The sequence below is a fragment of the Rhineura floridana genome, chromosome 3 (genome assembly GCF_030035675.1).
Source record: "Rhineura floridana isolate rRhiFlo1 chromosome 3, rRhiFlo1.hap2, whole genome shotgun sequence".
NCBI lineage: Eukaryota > Metazoa > Chordata > Lepidosauria > Squamata > Rhineuridae > Rhineura > Rhineura floridana.
In genome coordinates this window covers 26652262-26666954 of record NC_084482.1, presented here as the reverse complement: position 1 = coordinate 26666954, position 14693 = coordinate 26652262, and the positions used below count along the sequence as shown (strand labels likewise).

General features: G+C 44.6%; 1 protein-coding gene across 9 annotated transcripts; it reads left to right on the top strand.

Annotated features, from left to right (window-relative positions):
* The first annotated feature begins 6710 nt into the window (after window positions 1–6710).
* On the top strand, window positions 6711–14288 carry LOC133379576 (zinc finger and SCAN domain-containing protein 20-like). 9 transcript variants are annotated; one of them, XM_061615121.1, is made up of 3 exons: window positions 6711–6823; window positions 12442–12966; window positions 13331–14288. In XM_061615121.1, exons 1-3 carry the CDS (start codon window positions 6766–6768, stop codon window positions 13813–13815), a joined length of 1068 nt encoding a protein of 355 aa, XP_061471105.1. In that variant the 5' UTR covers window positions 6711–6765; the 3' UTR covers window positions 13816–14288. The 9 variants fall into 9 exon arrangements, with proteins under 9 accessions (XP_061471105.1, XP_061471107.1, XP_061471114.1 ...); XM_061615123.1 differs by lacking the exon at window positions 6711–6823 and adding an exon at window positions 8724–9043; XM_061615130.1 differs by lacking the exon at window positions 6711–6823 and adding an exon at window positions 9338–9360.
* Window positions 14289–14693: the final 405 nt, after the last annotated feature.

Sequence of the window (14693 nt, the reverse complement as noted above, 5' to 3'; positions counted from 1 at the left end):
AGTAAAATCCAACTGGCTCCTGAAGTTACAATCCTGTGCATACTTAGTTGGGAGAAAAGGCTGGTCCGAAAGTAGTGGCTTACCAGAAATTATGACAGTTAGTTGGGAGAAAACCCCATGGAACGAAGTGCAGTTTACTTCTGAATAAACATGCAAAGGATGCAGGTTTCTACCACATGCACAAAAAGAAAGAAAAAAAACTGCACTGCAAGGTGGAGAAAGGATACGCATTTCATCCTCAAGGACATACATGGCAACTATGTCAGGGAGAAAAATAGGGCCTGCAGTTATATTAGTGAACAGAAGGTGGCACTGCTGCTCCACCGATAGGGAGCAACACACTCCTGTTCTGATGCTTTGAAGCATCCTTGATGGGTGTGGGGGAAAGGCATGTAAACTCTACAGAGGCCTTGGGATTGCTACCTACTTGCTGCTTTATGATAGAGCGGAGGCATCTAGTGAAGCACAAGGCTTATGGGTGCTTAAATTGAGCAAGGGCTTGACTCCAAAACTTATTTGGAATACTAAGGCCCTTGAATTATTGCTGTAAAACTTGAGTGCATCTGAGGACATGAAGAGCACATTCCCCTCACTGCTGAAACCTGTCTCTCTAAGACACAGAAGTAGAGTAGGGCTAACTCCCCTCCTTGGGAAAAGCTCCTGTGCCTTTCAATAGTAGAATAAGCAGAAATTCATCAGGTGAAGTTTTTCTTAGCATGAAGACTGGAAAAACCTCACTTGCTTCATTTTCCATCTGTGAAACTTTTAAGGTGCTGGAGGGGGGCTCTCAGGGAGGCAGGGCAGAGACATGGTGAAGTTAAGCAGGCTTGAATCTCAGCACCTTTCTAATAAGAAGATCCATGCTGGTGTGAGTGATTCAGCATAAAGCTGGGAACTAAATATATTTCAGATGGGGTTGCCAGCTTTTCAACCAAACATGACAACTCTGCTTTTAACGGTGGCTTAACCTGCAGGAATTAGCAGGCAAAGAAGCTTTTCATGATATGGAATTCCTACAGCTCAAGCTGCTTGCACCAAGCCCAGCTAAAGAGTTCAGTTGAAAACTGAGCACCCTTAATGTCAATTTAGCTCAGTGTTAGGGTTGCCAACTTTTATTTTTAAACCATACCCTGCCTTTAACAGCAGCTTGAACTGCAGGCATAAGTATATGAAAATACTTATTTGCAAGTTCCAAAAAACTTTTGCCCTATTGATTTCTATAGATCAAGCTAGAACAACCACCAGGCATGCAGTACCTTTAAAGATTAACAGATTAATTTGTGGCATAAGCTTTTGCGGACAACAGTCAGTGTTATCAGATGCATGAAGTGTTATCCTTGGCTGGTGGCTAAATATTATATACACAAATGCAAAGAAGAAAAATCCTGTGCCAGCCAGGCTGGTTCTCCCCCCCCCATTCCCCCTGTAAATCCTAGCATAGCTGTTTGTGTAGGACAGCCTTTCCCAACCTGGTGCCCTCCGGATGTTGTGGACCACAACCCACATCACCCTGGCTGGGGCTCATGGGGGTTATAGTCCAAAACATCTGGAAGGCCTGGAAAAAAAACATTAAAAGATAGGGAAAAACTGGGTTTTTACATTTTCCCTACTTTTTCCAGTTTTAAAAAAAAGGAACAAATGGGTGTGTGTGTGAAAAAAGCATGCTTTTTCCAAATATTTCCAGGTCTTCTCATCTCCAGAGGGCACCAGGTTGGGAAAGGCTGTCCTACACACACAACTGGCTAGTTAAATAGAGATTTAAAAGGGCAAATATCCCACTGTTCCCCCCCCCCCATGATCAGGTACAGAGGGGCAACAATGCTCCAAGTAGCAACGATTTGGTGATTATTTTTATGTGCACACCCTCAAAAAAAAATTAAAAAGCTTTTAAAATATCTTTTTAAAAGGGTTAAAAACATATCGTTTTAAAAAAAGTTAGCTCTCAGGTACGCACTGTTGCCAATTTAGTAATTTCCCCACTAAATCTAGTGTTTGTAGGCATGCGAGTAATGGATATCAAACATTTTATGGTAAGAATCTGGTGGTTTTTACAAATACTTCAATTTCATTATTTTTTCTCCTCTATTATGCATTTCATGAAACTTTGTCTAGCCAAAATCTAGCCTTTTTAAAAACAGTCTACTTTCGGGTATTTTCTTGTATTTTTCATTGTTTGCATTTGTGTTCCTATCTACAGTCTCTAAAGCACTACTTGATTATTGTTTCATTTCTGCTGTAAGCCATGGCTAGTTAGCTACCCCTTTGATTGAAAGGATATCAGAGAAATGTATCCAACAGCACATAATGAGCCAGTGACAGAGAGGAGAATTTTTAAGTTAAATCTCCAGATCCTCTGGTGTGCTGGTTTTTTTAAAGGTATAAAGACAAGGAGGTTCTTGCCAATTGACTTACTGAGAAGGAAAACATGCAGGCAATATTCTACCCAATCAAAGTGTGATGCAGCCTAAGCACCACCAACTCCTCACAAACCACTGCTGGCTTCCACAGACTTGAGCAGAGGAGGCATGATGATAGGAACTATAAGCCTCAGAAATAAATGTCATGAGCATGCACAGAGCTCACCTGCCTCACCAGTGAGGAACCTCTGTTTGTACTTAATAAGGTGATTCCACAACAGGTATTCTTTGTATGAACGGTACATCTTATCATCATCACAGGAAGAGCCTGCTGGATCAGTCTAGCATCCTGTTCTCAGAGTAGCCAAACAAACAAACACCCTCACACAGCATTTTTTAAACCTAAGAAAAACCAAACCAGGAATGCAAAACCATACTTCTTTCAGATCTAAATGAAACACACATATTTATATCTGCGGTTCCAAACTTAAATACAACACAGGCATTTTTGAACGCTGTGCCTAGTGGATTTGGGGTGTGGATCTGGTGGGAAAAGAATTTATTGCTGGCAACACTGCAGGCACTGTGCTTTCCGTTCCTGTTCTGTATTGCAAGCAGCAGTTTGCTCTACAGCCCTCTTGTTTATTAAAGTTCTTGTTGGTTATGCGCCCTGTTGTGTGGCCTCCATATTATGATATAGTTTAGTCAGTGAATACAAAGCATGGCTTGCTGTGTGACAGGCAGATATTCAGCCAATAAAGCTTCCCTATTGTCTTGATACCTGCAAGACCATGGATGGACATGATGCCTTAAACAAAAAAGCAGAGGAGGTAAGAGTCCCTGCCCTCAGGAAGCTTACAGTAGAAGTGTTGGCAGTAGGTGGGACAACCATTCTGCCAACGGGGAAGGGGAAAAATAAGGACAGCAACGAATAAATGTGAGCAGATTCCTTCACATGATGTACTTGAAACTAGGCTACAGTTGGGATGAGGATTAAGGGGCTAAAAGTGGAAAAGGCTGCATTTGAGGAGGGGTCCGGAGGAGGAGGTGCAGCCTCTCTCAGATGTCTCTCTCTTCACTTAAAGAGGGCTCTAGAGTTCTTTGTAACCATTAGAATCGAATCTTTCCTCTTTAGTGGTGGAAATGCTGAGCAGCGCAGCTTTAAAAGAGCTGGATGGGCCCTTCCAGAGAAGGGTAACAGAAGAGTTTAATCTTTGGATCGGAACAACAAATACATTGTTGAAATGTCTTGGGTTATTTTTCAGTTATCAACTTAGGAATCTCACCTCCCTGAGATCCCTCTCATAGGCAAGTCAGGGTGGGAGTCCTGCTGGTGAATGTGAGCAATTCCAATTAGTTAAGTGCCTTACTTTATTTGCCAAAAAGTGTTTCAAGTGGCCAGCCCTGTGGGAACCACCTAATTTTCTACAAATTTATTGCAGGGGCTGTGGTATAGACCAGAGCCCAGGTTTACCTGGAGGGTACCTCTTCCTTCCTTCCTTGGGCTACTTTAGCTGCACAAAGAGCAGCGTGTGTGTGTGTGTGTGTAGATGTTATGCCCTTATTAGGAGAAAGGTTTCCAGGTGAAAAGGCATCCCAGTTAGGCTCGCGCTCCAGCACTCTTCATACTGTAAATCTCACACATGCCCACAATGGGCTCGCTGGTTTTACAATATGTTGGCAATCTTAAACACAATGACTGGGGATTAATATGCATGGAAAGAGGCTGCAACTAACAGCCCTATTTTTCCCTGGGGTCACGTGGCATTTCCTTTCTGCAGGGAGGGGGAACCTCTTTTCTGTTGAAGGTCGCATTCCCTGGGGATAATTTTTTGGGAGCTGCTGATTGGGGGGGGGGTAGAGTCAAGAGTGGGCAGTTCTTTGAAGCACTGCATAGCTCTCTCGCTCTCTTTGCAACCCCATTTCCACCCCCCTCTGTGTCACCCCATATCTCCCACCTCTCTCTCTGCACCACCATCTGGAGGGCCGCATGAAATTCAGCCGTGGGCCACAGATACCTCACACTGCCTTAACTGGGTCAGATCAAACTCATTCTAGTCCACTGACACCCAAACTCCAAGTAGAGGGACACACAAATGTGTTGTAAGATGGACTGAAGTCAGCTCTGAACACCCTAAGCCAGCCTATTACATAGGCAATCATCAGTTGGAGCAGGAATGCCCTATACAGTGTAGTGCAGTGTAGTGGTTAGAGTATCGGACTAGGACCAGGGAGACCGGGTTCAAATCCCTGCTCAGCCATGAAGCTCACTGGGTGGCCTTGGGCCTAACACCGTCTCTCAGCCTAACCTACCTCACAGGGTTGTCAGAGCTTGGAAAAGTTACTTTTTTGAACTACAACTCCCACCAGCCCAATCCACTGGCCATGCTGGCTGGGGCTGATGGGAGTTGTAGTTCAAAAAAGTAACTTTTCCAAGCTCTGGTTGTTGTGATGATAAAATCAGGGGAGAAAATGTTTGTACACCACCTTGAGCTCCTTGGAGGAAAGGTGGGATATAAATAAATAATACAGCAGCACTGATCTCTTTCTCCCTCCTCCACCACCCCACCAATATATGGACAATGACATCATCATGGGGAAGGATGCGAAGGACCCATTGGAACAGCTGCCACACTACATTGGAAAGTTGCAGGAGAATGAATCCTCATTTACTGTCAGGTTTATTTCAGCTCTGGCAAAGGGGTGCATTGGGGCAAGCTAGTGCGTAGATGGTATTGTCGATAGCGGCATCACTGACCAAGTCATCTCCCCTTTGCACCCAGACTCTGTTAGCTGCCAAACCAAGAGCTCCAGCAAATGGAGCTAACTGAATTCTTATGTTCATTAGTGAGAACATTCCAAGATAAAAATGTACACCTTCCATCCCAGATGCTTCCCCAAATGCCGCATGTAGTGGGCAAGCACTTCTGCACATTTCTCCTTGTTTGTTTGTTTCTCCTTTCCTACTGACTGGCCCCAGACAGTCTGATGGCTCAGTGGAACAAACATGTCTAGACCTGAGGGAGTCACTCGTCAACTGAAATAATATGCTCTGTCTTAACAACGTGTGACAAATAGACAACCCCTGCCAAAGCAAGAGAATGCCAGATACACTTCAGGAAAACCCACAGGGAAGGAAAGGCTCCACTTGCTGTTGAGAGCTTGTTTGCAAGTAGAGGGATGGGGGGGGGGAGAGATAGATATAAATATTTAAAATATTGCTAGATTGCAAGCCATTGGTAGAGATGGAGGATGGAAGGGCTGCTTGCTTGTTTTTGCAGAACGCCAAGCATAATGTTCAGCACTTAAAAAAACTAGAAATAACAATAACAGAGATGTATTTTAATACTGAGTTTGTTTGATCATTGCTGGTTTTACGAGTGTCTAGATGATTTTGGTTTTGTTGTAATATGCTGTGTTATTTTATTATAAAAGCTGCCTCACGAGGGTTTTTAACCCTTAAAGGTGGCTAATAAGTATTTAAAATAAATAAATGGAGAATGTAAACAAAGGGAAAAAAACAGTAAGTCCTAGTCCTTACTGAGATGGTAAATCTCTGTCTGGGCTATATCACTTCAGGAAGCGGGTGGGAACTCACATAACAAAATGTTCCTACATACAAATATTTTAAAAAACCTCCCTGAGCACAGAACATTAGAACGAAGGGTTCCAGCCTGCTTGAGATGCTAATTTTTTATGTGGAGGGGTTTGTTTACTTTACGGAGGATGATTCAGTCCGGTCAACCTCTACCTGCAATCTGAAGTGGTACAGTCTAGGCACAGGCATGCAAATCTAGCGAGAACTAGGCCTTAGTCTTCATAGGTGATCTGTTTTGCCTTAAAAGATCAGATGTAAAAAACTCCTAACAACAATAGTCATAATTTCATGCCAAAGGTACATGGATCATAGATACTTGGACATCACACTATCTGATAGGGAAGTCTTGGTTTAGCCCAGATTTGGATGTGGATGTAGTAGTGGATTACTCAAGGACAAGAAGGCACTCTGCATATGACCAGAAATTCTCTTTGGATGCTCCAGGAATGTGCAGAATGTTAGGCAGTGTGGACTTGTGTAGGGCTGTTGTAGAATCATAAAATAGTAGCGCTGGAAGGGGCCTATAAGGCCATTGAGTCCAACCCCCTGCTCAGTGCAGGAATACAAATGAAAGCATACAAAAGTGCCTACCGGGCTGCCTCTTGAATGCCTCCAGTGTTGGAGAGGCCACCACCTCCCTAGGTCATTGCTTTTATTGTCCTACTGCTCTTAACATTTACATTTTCCCTGAAAATACACATTTATGTCCCACCTTTGCACAAAGGAGCAAGGCTGAGCTGCATGTGGATGGGACTACTATCCTTCTTTATTCTCACAACAACCCTATGAGATGGGTTCGGCTGAGACAGCATGACAGGCTCAAGGTCATCGAGGGAGCTTTATGGCCCAAGCAGGAATTTGATTCCAAGTAGGTAAATCGACTAGTAACTTGCTTTTCTTCTTTTTCTTGAGAACTGATCATTCTGGGGAGTGGGGGTGGGACATCCCTGAGGCAAACAGACCACCTTGGACTGCATTGGTGGTTCAGTGGCAGAATTCTCATCTGCCACACGGTAGAAATCCTACAGTCCCTACCGCAATGCAGAGCCTAAAGGCACCAGTGTGCTCACAAAGACCTACCAGAATACCCTCCAGGGTCTCTGTCCCCTTCATCGCACAATTATAAATTATGATGGCCACCAGCTTTTCTTAACTCTCACTGACCCAGTTTCCTTAGGCCCTCTATCATAACTGGCCACAGAATCAGAAATGGACACTACTAGCAGAGAGAAGGAAGACCAGTGAAAACTGTTCCCTTTCTTCAATGAGACCACTGAAAGAACAGTTTTAATTGGATGGGACCAGCAGAGAGAAGGTAGAGAATAGTTCTTACTGGACACTCTCAGCAGGAGAGCCTGTGGATTCCGAGGAGAGGAGTGGGGATCACAAGGGAGCAGCTGTACCTGTGCCTCAGCGGAAGAAGGAAAGGCAGTTACTGTGGGGGAAGAAAAAAATGGAGGATCTCAGCCAGGGACTGGGGACAGAAGAAAAAATGGAGGACCCAGGGCCTGTGTGGGAGGGAAAAGGTGTGCATTTTGGCATGGGTGGCGTATTTTATTTAGAGGTGATTTGGGAAAATGACTTGCCTTCTGTGAAATGGAGCAGACTGTGGATTCAAAGGAGTGGCTGTATGTTTTGGAGTTCATACGCTCCACCTCAGCTTTTTACAGTGCTAAGGTTCTTGGGCAAGTTACTTGTCTTTAAGCCTTCTGTGAAATGAATGTTTTGTTTGCAGTAGCCAACAGTGGGACTGTTCATGCCCCCATGGGAGCCATTTTGTGACTGTCCCTGCCCTGCCTGTGGCATCCCCTTTTGTAGCAGTGTCCATAAAGTCAAGACAAAAAAATTCAATTCCTGAAGAAGTAATGAAGTTTGTTTGTGAAAATAAACTCACTGTTATCCAAACATTTTTATAGCTCTACAGATCCGTTTGACTTTGTCAGCTTCCATAGCTTGTGGGGAACGTAGCTTCTCAAAGTTAAAATTGGTAAGAACATATCTGTGTTCAACAATGGTGCAAGAGAAACTTCTTGGACTCGCCCCAATGTCAATAGAACACAAAACAGCTGTAAAACTGGATCTATATTTATTTAGTTCTTAAACGTATATCCTGCCCTTCTTCCTAGAAGGAACCCAGGCAAAGAACTAAAAAACTAGTGGCTGAGTTTTCAAAACTTAAAAGCAAGAAAAGTCATATTTTAAGACCACAGAGTGTTTTGATTCGGAGTATTTTCTAATTACAGGCTAAAGTTCATTGAAGAGTTTTCCTGGTTCTTTCTATATTGGATGTGGTGATAATGGCAGTTAAAGCAGGATAGCGTAATAGATGATTTTGGATTTGTAATAATAAAAATTATAATTAACATTTTAAATGCATTTTTATTTGAAATCAGACTGAAATAGCTAGCTATTGGGTACAAATCTATTCTGAAAAGTGTGTTTTTATGTTATCTGATCTCAGAAACATTGGTTGGACAGACAAACAGGCGGACAAACCGAATAATCATGCCTCTGTTTAAATGAATAGACTTTAAAAGCTTTAAGCAAATACAGGAGCAAAATGTTTTCCCAGTTTACCAAAAACCTCTGCCTACATCTGCTTTTGGGATTTGGGGGTGCTGATTGCATGGCTTGCTTGGGCGCCACTTGCTGGCAGCTAGACTAGGGCCGCATCTAGTCTCACCTCACCCCCGCCCCAAGGCAGCTTCAGGTAGCCTTTAGCTTTTGCTTTCTACTAGCCAACAACTACCTGGTAGTTTTTCTCCCCTCCCCCGCACGGCGTTGCATACGACGTTAATCTTATCAAGAGGTGGGAAACGAGAGCCATTGTCTTGAATGAGAAAGCCATCGAGGTTAATCGTTCGGAACACGCTTCCGCTGAATGGGAATCGATTCCCAGGATTAGGGAGGGAATTTGGAGTAAGGGGGGAGGGAGAGACCATTGGATGGAGTAAGTCTTACTTCTTTTTTTCTTGCGGGGAGGAAAGAGGGCCATAGAAAAGCGCTGGCGTTGACTGCGAAGGCCAAATCTCAAAGCTGCGGCTCCAGAGATTAAGGTTCGGCTGAGGACACCAGAAGCTTCCGCGGGGTAAGCGACCCTACCAAAAGGCAGATCCACCTCCTCTCCCTTCCGAGGCATTTGCGCAGCGTGCGGCTCAGTGGGGGTGAAGAATATCCTTCCATAGGAGCCTATGGCTGTTATCCACAGGAGCCCCGTGGTTGAAATGCGAGGCGAATAAAATGCGGAGTTGCTACTCCAGTCTTCCTTTGGACAGGAACGGAATTTGTCTCAGCTTGGCTAGATTTCAGAGGGGATTTCTCCCTAAATTGACACTCGCTTACAGCGCAGTTATACATGTCTACTCAGAAGTAAACCCCATTGAAATCAATGGGACTTACTTCTAGGTAAGTATATGTGTATAGGATTCCAGGCTTTGTGGTCCGGAGGAACGCTTTCCTTCATACAAGTAAAGTCCGAGTAGCCTTGTTAATTGATCCCCGAAGGTGGCCTTGCCAAGGTTAAGGGCAGTTCTAAGGTGAGGTATAACTGAACAGGAACGGAGGGCCCACCGAGAGAGCAACGCCACTATGAAATAAGGGGCATCCATTTTAATTTTAAGGGGAGCTTTGAAGCCTGGATGTAGGGCCGGACGGGGCGGGGCAACGTATGTGAGTCTGGATCGCAGGATCTCTTGGCCGTCGTCACAGAAGAGTGCTTAGGCACAGGAACGTTCTGAAATGGGGCATTTCTCCTAATAATTGTGCACGCTCTAGAAAGGCAGGCTTCAGTTGTAGAAAAAGGGGAAGCGAAGGAGTAGTCAGATCTGGCTCTGTGTGTGTGTGTATGCCCCCGTTTATTCACTGCATTTCTGTACCACCCATCAACCAAGGCCTCTGGGCGGTTTACAAACATTAAAATGCAAGCTAAGCAATTAAAAGCCGTGTAAAACAAAGTACATATAATCGGATCAGGATACACCAAAAAGAGAGCCAGTGTGGTGTAGTGGCGTTGGACTACGATCTGGAAGACCAGGTTCGAATCCCCACACAGCCGTGAAGCTCACTGGGTGACCTTGGGCCAGTCACTGCCTCTCAGCTTCATGAAAACCCTATTGATAGGGTCGCCATAAGTCGGAATCGACTTGAAGGCAGTACATACATTTACATACACACCAAAAAAAAAAAACCACAATCTAAAAGTCAGCCAAACCCTGCAGGCGGCGTAAAATCTTATGTAAAACCAGCATTAGAAACTTAGCAGTCAAGGGCATGCTTGTGTTGGTGACGCTGCCGTAACCAGCTGGGGGAGACCGCGGTGCGTGGCAGAAAAAGGGATCCCACCCATTGTTGCGCTTCGCTGGCCCCTCCCTGGAAAGCTCCTTGGCCCTTTCCAAGTCCTCGCCACAGGCAAGAAGTTTAACAGCCGGCACTCACAGGCTTTTGTTGAATTGAGAGGCGGGATCGGGGAAGGCGGAGCAGCATGCCGTTTTTGCTATGGAAGGCCGATCTTACGTGCTTCCCTACTGGAACCCTGCTTAATCTACTGTTACTACTCAGGGTTTTTTTTTCCTGGCGGAAGGGCATAAATTTAACAAATAATTGTATTGCTATCGTGTGTGAGAGAGACACAACAGAGTAAGGGGAAGCAAGGGTAAATGAAGGAACGTATGTGCACTTACTATAACTTAGATGTATTTAGGCTTAATTACAGTAGGGCAAAGAATTTTTTGAAATAAAACTGGCAACCTCACATGTGGAGCCTAAAAAGGTTTTGGGGATGTGGTACTGGGTTAAGCAGTGCAGACTTGTAAACAGAGAGATGTGGCAATTAGGTCCTCCTTTTTAGAAGCCCTTCCCTTTAATCTTAGTGGAGACTGATGTTGGCTACCCCTGGTCCCCACAGGTGTTTAAACCCCTCTTATGGCACTGGTCTTGGTGGTCAAGCTATGGACCTGCAAAGCTGATTATAGAGGCTGAAGCCTGGCAGGTAATGCTAGAGGCACCACCTTTGGAACTTTTGAAATACCTTAAAACTCATTTCTATTCCAGTCTGGCTTCTATTAATTGATGGTAATGGACAGTGAAAAAAGTGGATAAGAGAAAAATCAACTCATTTGAAATGTGGTGCTGGAGGAGAGCTTTGTGCATACCATGGACTGCAAAAAAGACAAATAATTGGGTGTTAGAACAAGTTAACCCAGAAGTGTCACTAGAAGCTAAAATGATGAAACTGAGGTTATACTTTGGACACATCATGAGAAGACGCAATTCACTAGAAAAGACAATAATGCTGGGGAAAACAGCAGGGAATAGAAAAAGAGGAAGACCAGACAAGTGATGGATTGATTCCATAAAGGAAGCCACAGACCTGAACTTACAAGATCTGAACAGGGTGGTTCATGGCAGATGCTCTTGGAGGTCGCTGATTCATAGGGTCTCCATAAGTCGTAATCCACTTGAAGGCACATAACAACCACCATTTAAAGTGCTGCTGCTCAGGTTTAAAGGGATGTAATGTCTCTTTAATTGGATGCTATTTTACATTATTTATTATGATGAAATGTTGTTTACTGCTTTGAAGGGGCAATTGTGGGTAAAAGGCAGTGCAGAAACCTGGTCATAAATAAATAAATGTTGGGGAAGAGCTGTACCTCAGTAGCAAGTGTTTATTCTCTAGTATCTCACGGTAGGGCTGGGAGAGTCTCCTGGCTGAAATCCTGGACACCCTGTCCCAGTCAGTGTACAGCGATGGGGAACCCTAGGGCCTTGGGGGGGGCATATGCAGCCCTCAGGACTCCCTGCCCAATCCTCAGGACTCCCCCCAGGGCACTTTCCCCTCTGCACTGACGTCAAGTACGTTTGCCTAACTGGAATGTGTCCTTGAATTGTAATAATGCCTCTTGCTTGCCCAGGTGGAGTGTTGTGTTGTGTGTGTGCGCACCCTCACACGCACATGTGCCTGAGTGTGTGTAGAAACCTTTGTGTTGCTGGAACGTGACCTAAAGTACAAAGGAGGCAACACCTGCATCTGTTGTGTTTTCTGCTTTTTGCAGCCCTTGGGTTGGAAAAGGTTCCCCACCCTTCCAAGGGTCACTTGTCAGTGGTGGGAGGGGCCAGGAGTAAAAGTGGGTGGGTTCATGACTGATATTTTTACTTTTGTGCAATAAGGTAGTTTTACACATGCTTTCACACATCCCTCTATTCTCCATTCGGATAAGCAAGAAGCATTATCAGAATTCAAAGACATATTCCAGCCAGGCAAAAACATTCAAGGTGTGAAGCAGGACCAGTGAGTGGTGTGGCCTAGGCAGAGTCCCAAGGGCCAGAGAGAGAAGCCCAGGGGCCAAATGTGCCCCGTGCTATAGACAGTTCTGAGTTGAACCAATGGCCTGATGTGGAATAAGGGAGCTTCTAATGTTCTTAACCACTAAAATTTAGAAGCTGAGAAAGAGGTTAACTCTTTATTCTGAATCTTTTCCTTTGCAGCTTTAGGGGCCATCATGCCAAGGCAAAGAGGGGAGACTTGGGCCAGCCAGGAGACCACACACTTCCTCACCCTTTTGGGGGAATTGAAGGTGCAGGAGCAGCTGAATTCCTGCCACAGGAACCAGTCTGTCTACGAAGAGCTTGCCAAAAGCATGGCCCAATATGGGTACAACCGCACTGCGCACCAGCTGCGCACCAAAGCCAAGGATTTAAAGAGGCAGTACAGGCAACTTAAGGAGAACAATGACCAACCCAGTGAAGCAAATTCCTTCTGGAAATACTATGGCCTCTTGGATAACATCTGCTGCAATGATCGCCGCATGAGACCAAAGGCAGCCACTTCTGCCGTGAAGGATGAAAAGCATACAGAGGAACAGAACGGTGCATCGCAACCTGCAGGTCAGCTGCATTCCAACAAGAGCCAGGGACCCAGGCTGCCCTGTGGTAGGTCTAGAGCCTCCCGAAGACTATCAGTTACTTCCCTTGGTGCTTCTACCGGGAGCGCTTCGATCGCCCAAGCACTACGTGAGTACAGATTTTCCCGTCCGAGTTTTTCTTTCACCCCAGCCTCCCCTACGAATAACTGGATTCTATCAATCTCCGATTCCCTTTGCCATTTCAGAATTCAGTTTGTTTTGTTATAGCATCTCGGTGATCCTCCTGTAATCTCTCCACAACACAGCATATTTGTTGGGAGGAAAATTGATATGCTTTGGGCAGAGGGAGAGAGATGGGTACAGGACAGCTAAAGCAAATAGCCAGTGCAGTTCACTGGCTTGTTCTGTTTCCTCCACAGTATCCCCCTTTTCTGTGGGGTGTGTTCTCTGCTCCTGCTTCAGGCAGGGATTCTTTATTCTAATCTTAAGGCATGGTTTCTTTATTCCTACAGCAAGAAGAATTCTACAGCGCCCAGCTGCCAGCACAAGAGCTAGAAAGTGTTGGTCTATGAAACAGCTTCCTAAAGAATTGCTACGCTGTAATAGAAACATGGAGGGCTTTCAGCAGTTCTTCCAAGACTACATGGACATAGAGAGGCAAGAGAGGGAGAAAATCCATAGGGAGGCTTCCAGAACCAGGAGGGAAATCAAAACAAGTGCTAGTCAGATGCGAGAAGTTATTCTTGCGCAGGCGGAAGCCATAAATAGAGTGGCGGAAGCCATAAACAGGTATAACGATCTGTATGAATGCACCATCTCAGAACCAGACCCTCCCAGAGGGGAGAAACAAATCTCGCACGTCAACAGCGGTCAAGTGGGAACAGCAGCCAATCCAGCAGAAAGCCTTTCGCCCCACAGTTCACTTTGGCAGGTGATGCATCCAGGAAGTATCCACTGTGCCCCTAGTGAAAATTTGTTGGCAGAAGTTATGGGATAATGGGTTAGAGTATACCAAGGGTAAGACTGCCATTTCTCTCCCTTTGCAGGGCTTCTGTGCTTTTAATTGGAATTCAGCATGTACAACCTTGGGGAGTACTGGTTGTATTCCTGTCTGTCACGCCACATGAAGCCTTTTCACTAGTGAAATAGTTGCTCTGGTCTATGCCTGGAAGCATAGACACACACATGCGCACAGGAGGTTGTCAAAGGTTCCAGAGAATTCCTACTTCTGAGTTTCTTTTAATCCCCCCCCCATTTTTTTTTAAATGCCTTTTGGCAGCCCAAATAATGGCAGCTCTACCTAAGAAAGTTTGTTTTTAAATGACTTGGACAAAGTGTGATAGTGCTAGAAATCAGCTGTTCAGCATCTTGAATTTTTACTATACTTGCCTATGTTGCTGTCTTTTGCTTGTTCTTGCACAAACGTTTCTTTACATTTTTTAAATAAAACATCTGCTTGGTTTTACATAATGGTTTGAAGTTGTATGCCTAAGAGGGATGAGGAAGCTGGGTTAGGAAAGCTACACAGAAGTGAAATTAGCATTCCTTCCAAAAAATTACCTGTGTAAATTTTAATGTTGGAATGTTTACAGGAGCTTCTCTGAATATTGGCTTAAGTCACCCAATCTTTGAGTTGTATCTGTCCTCTGGTATCCACTGGTTGATACACTGCAGTATTTGGGAGCTGACATGCAGTAATATTTACCACCGAATGCAGAGAAGACATGCAGTGGTATTTTGTGGTTGACAATGTACGTTTCACATTTAACACCATAAAAATGGAGGAAAAAATCAAGAGATCTCGGCAAGGCTAATAAAGCAGTTGAATTTTAAGATAAAACTGGAAATATTGAGTTTGAGGTTCAAAATATTGCA

Excerpts from the sequence above, each read along its gene's own strand:
- LOC133379576 (XM_061615121.1), top strand. The coding sequence starts at position 6,766 with ATGACAGGCTCAAGGTCATCGAGGGAGCTTTATGGCCCAAGCAGGAAT. Across the intron at positions 6,824-12,441 it reads AAGCAGGAATTTGATTCCAA|CTTTAGGGGCCATCATGCCA; the intron begins GTAGGTAAATCG and ends TTTCCTTTGCAG. Across the intron at positions 12,967-13,330 it reads TTCGATCGCCCAAGCACTAC|CAAGAAGAATTCTACAGCGC; the intron begins GTGAGTACAGAT and ends TTATTCCTACAG.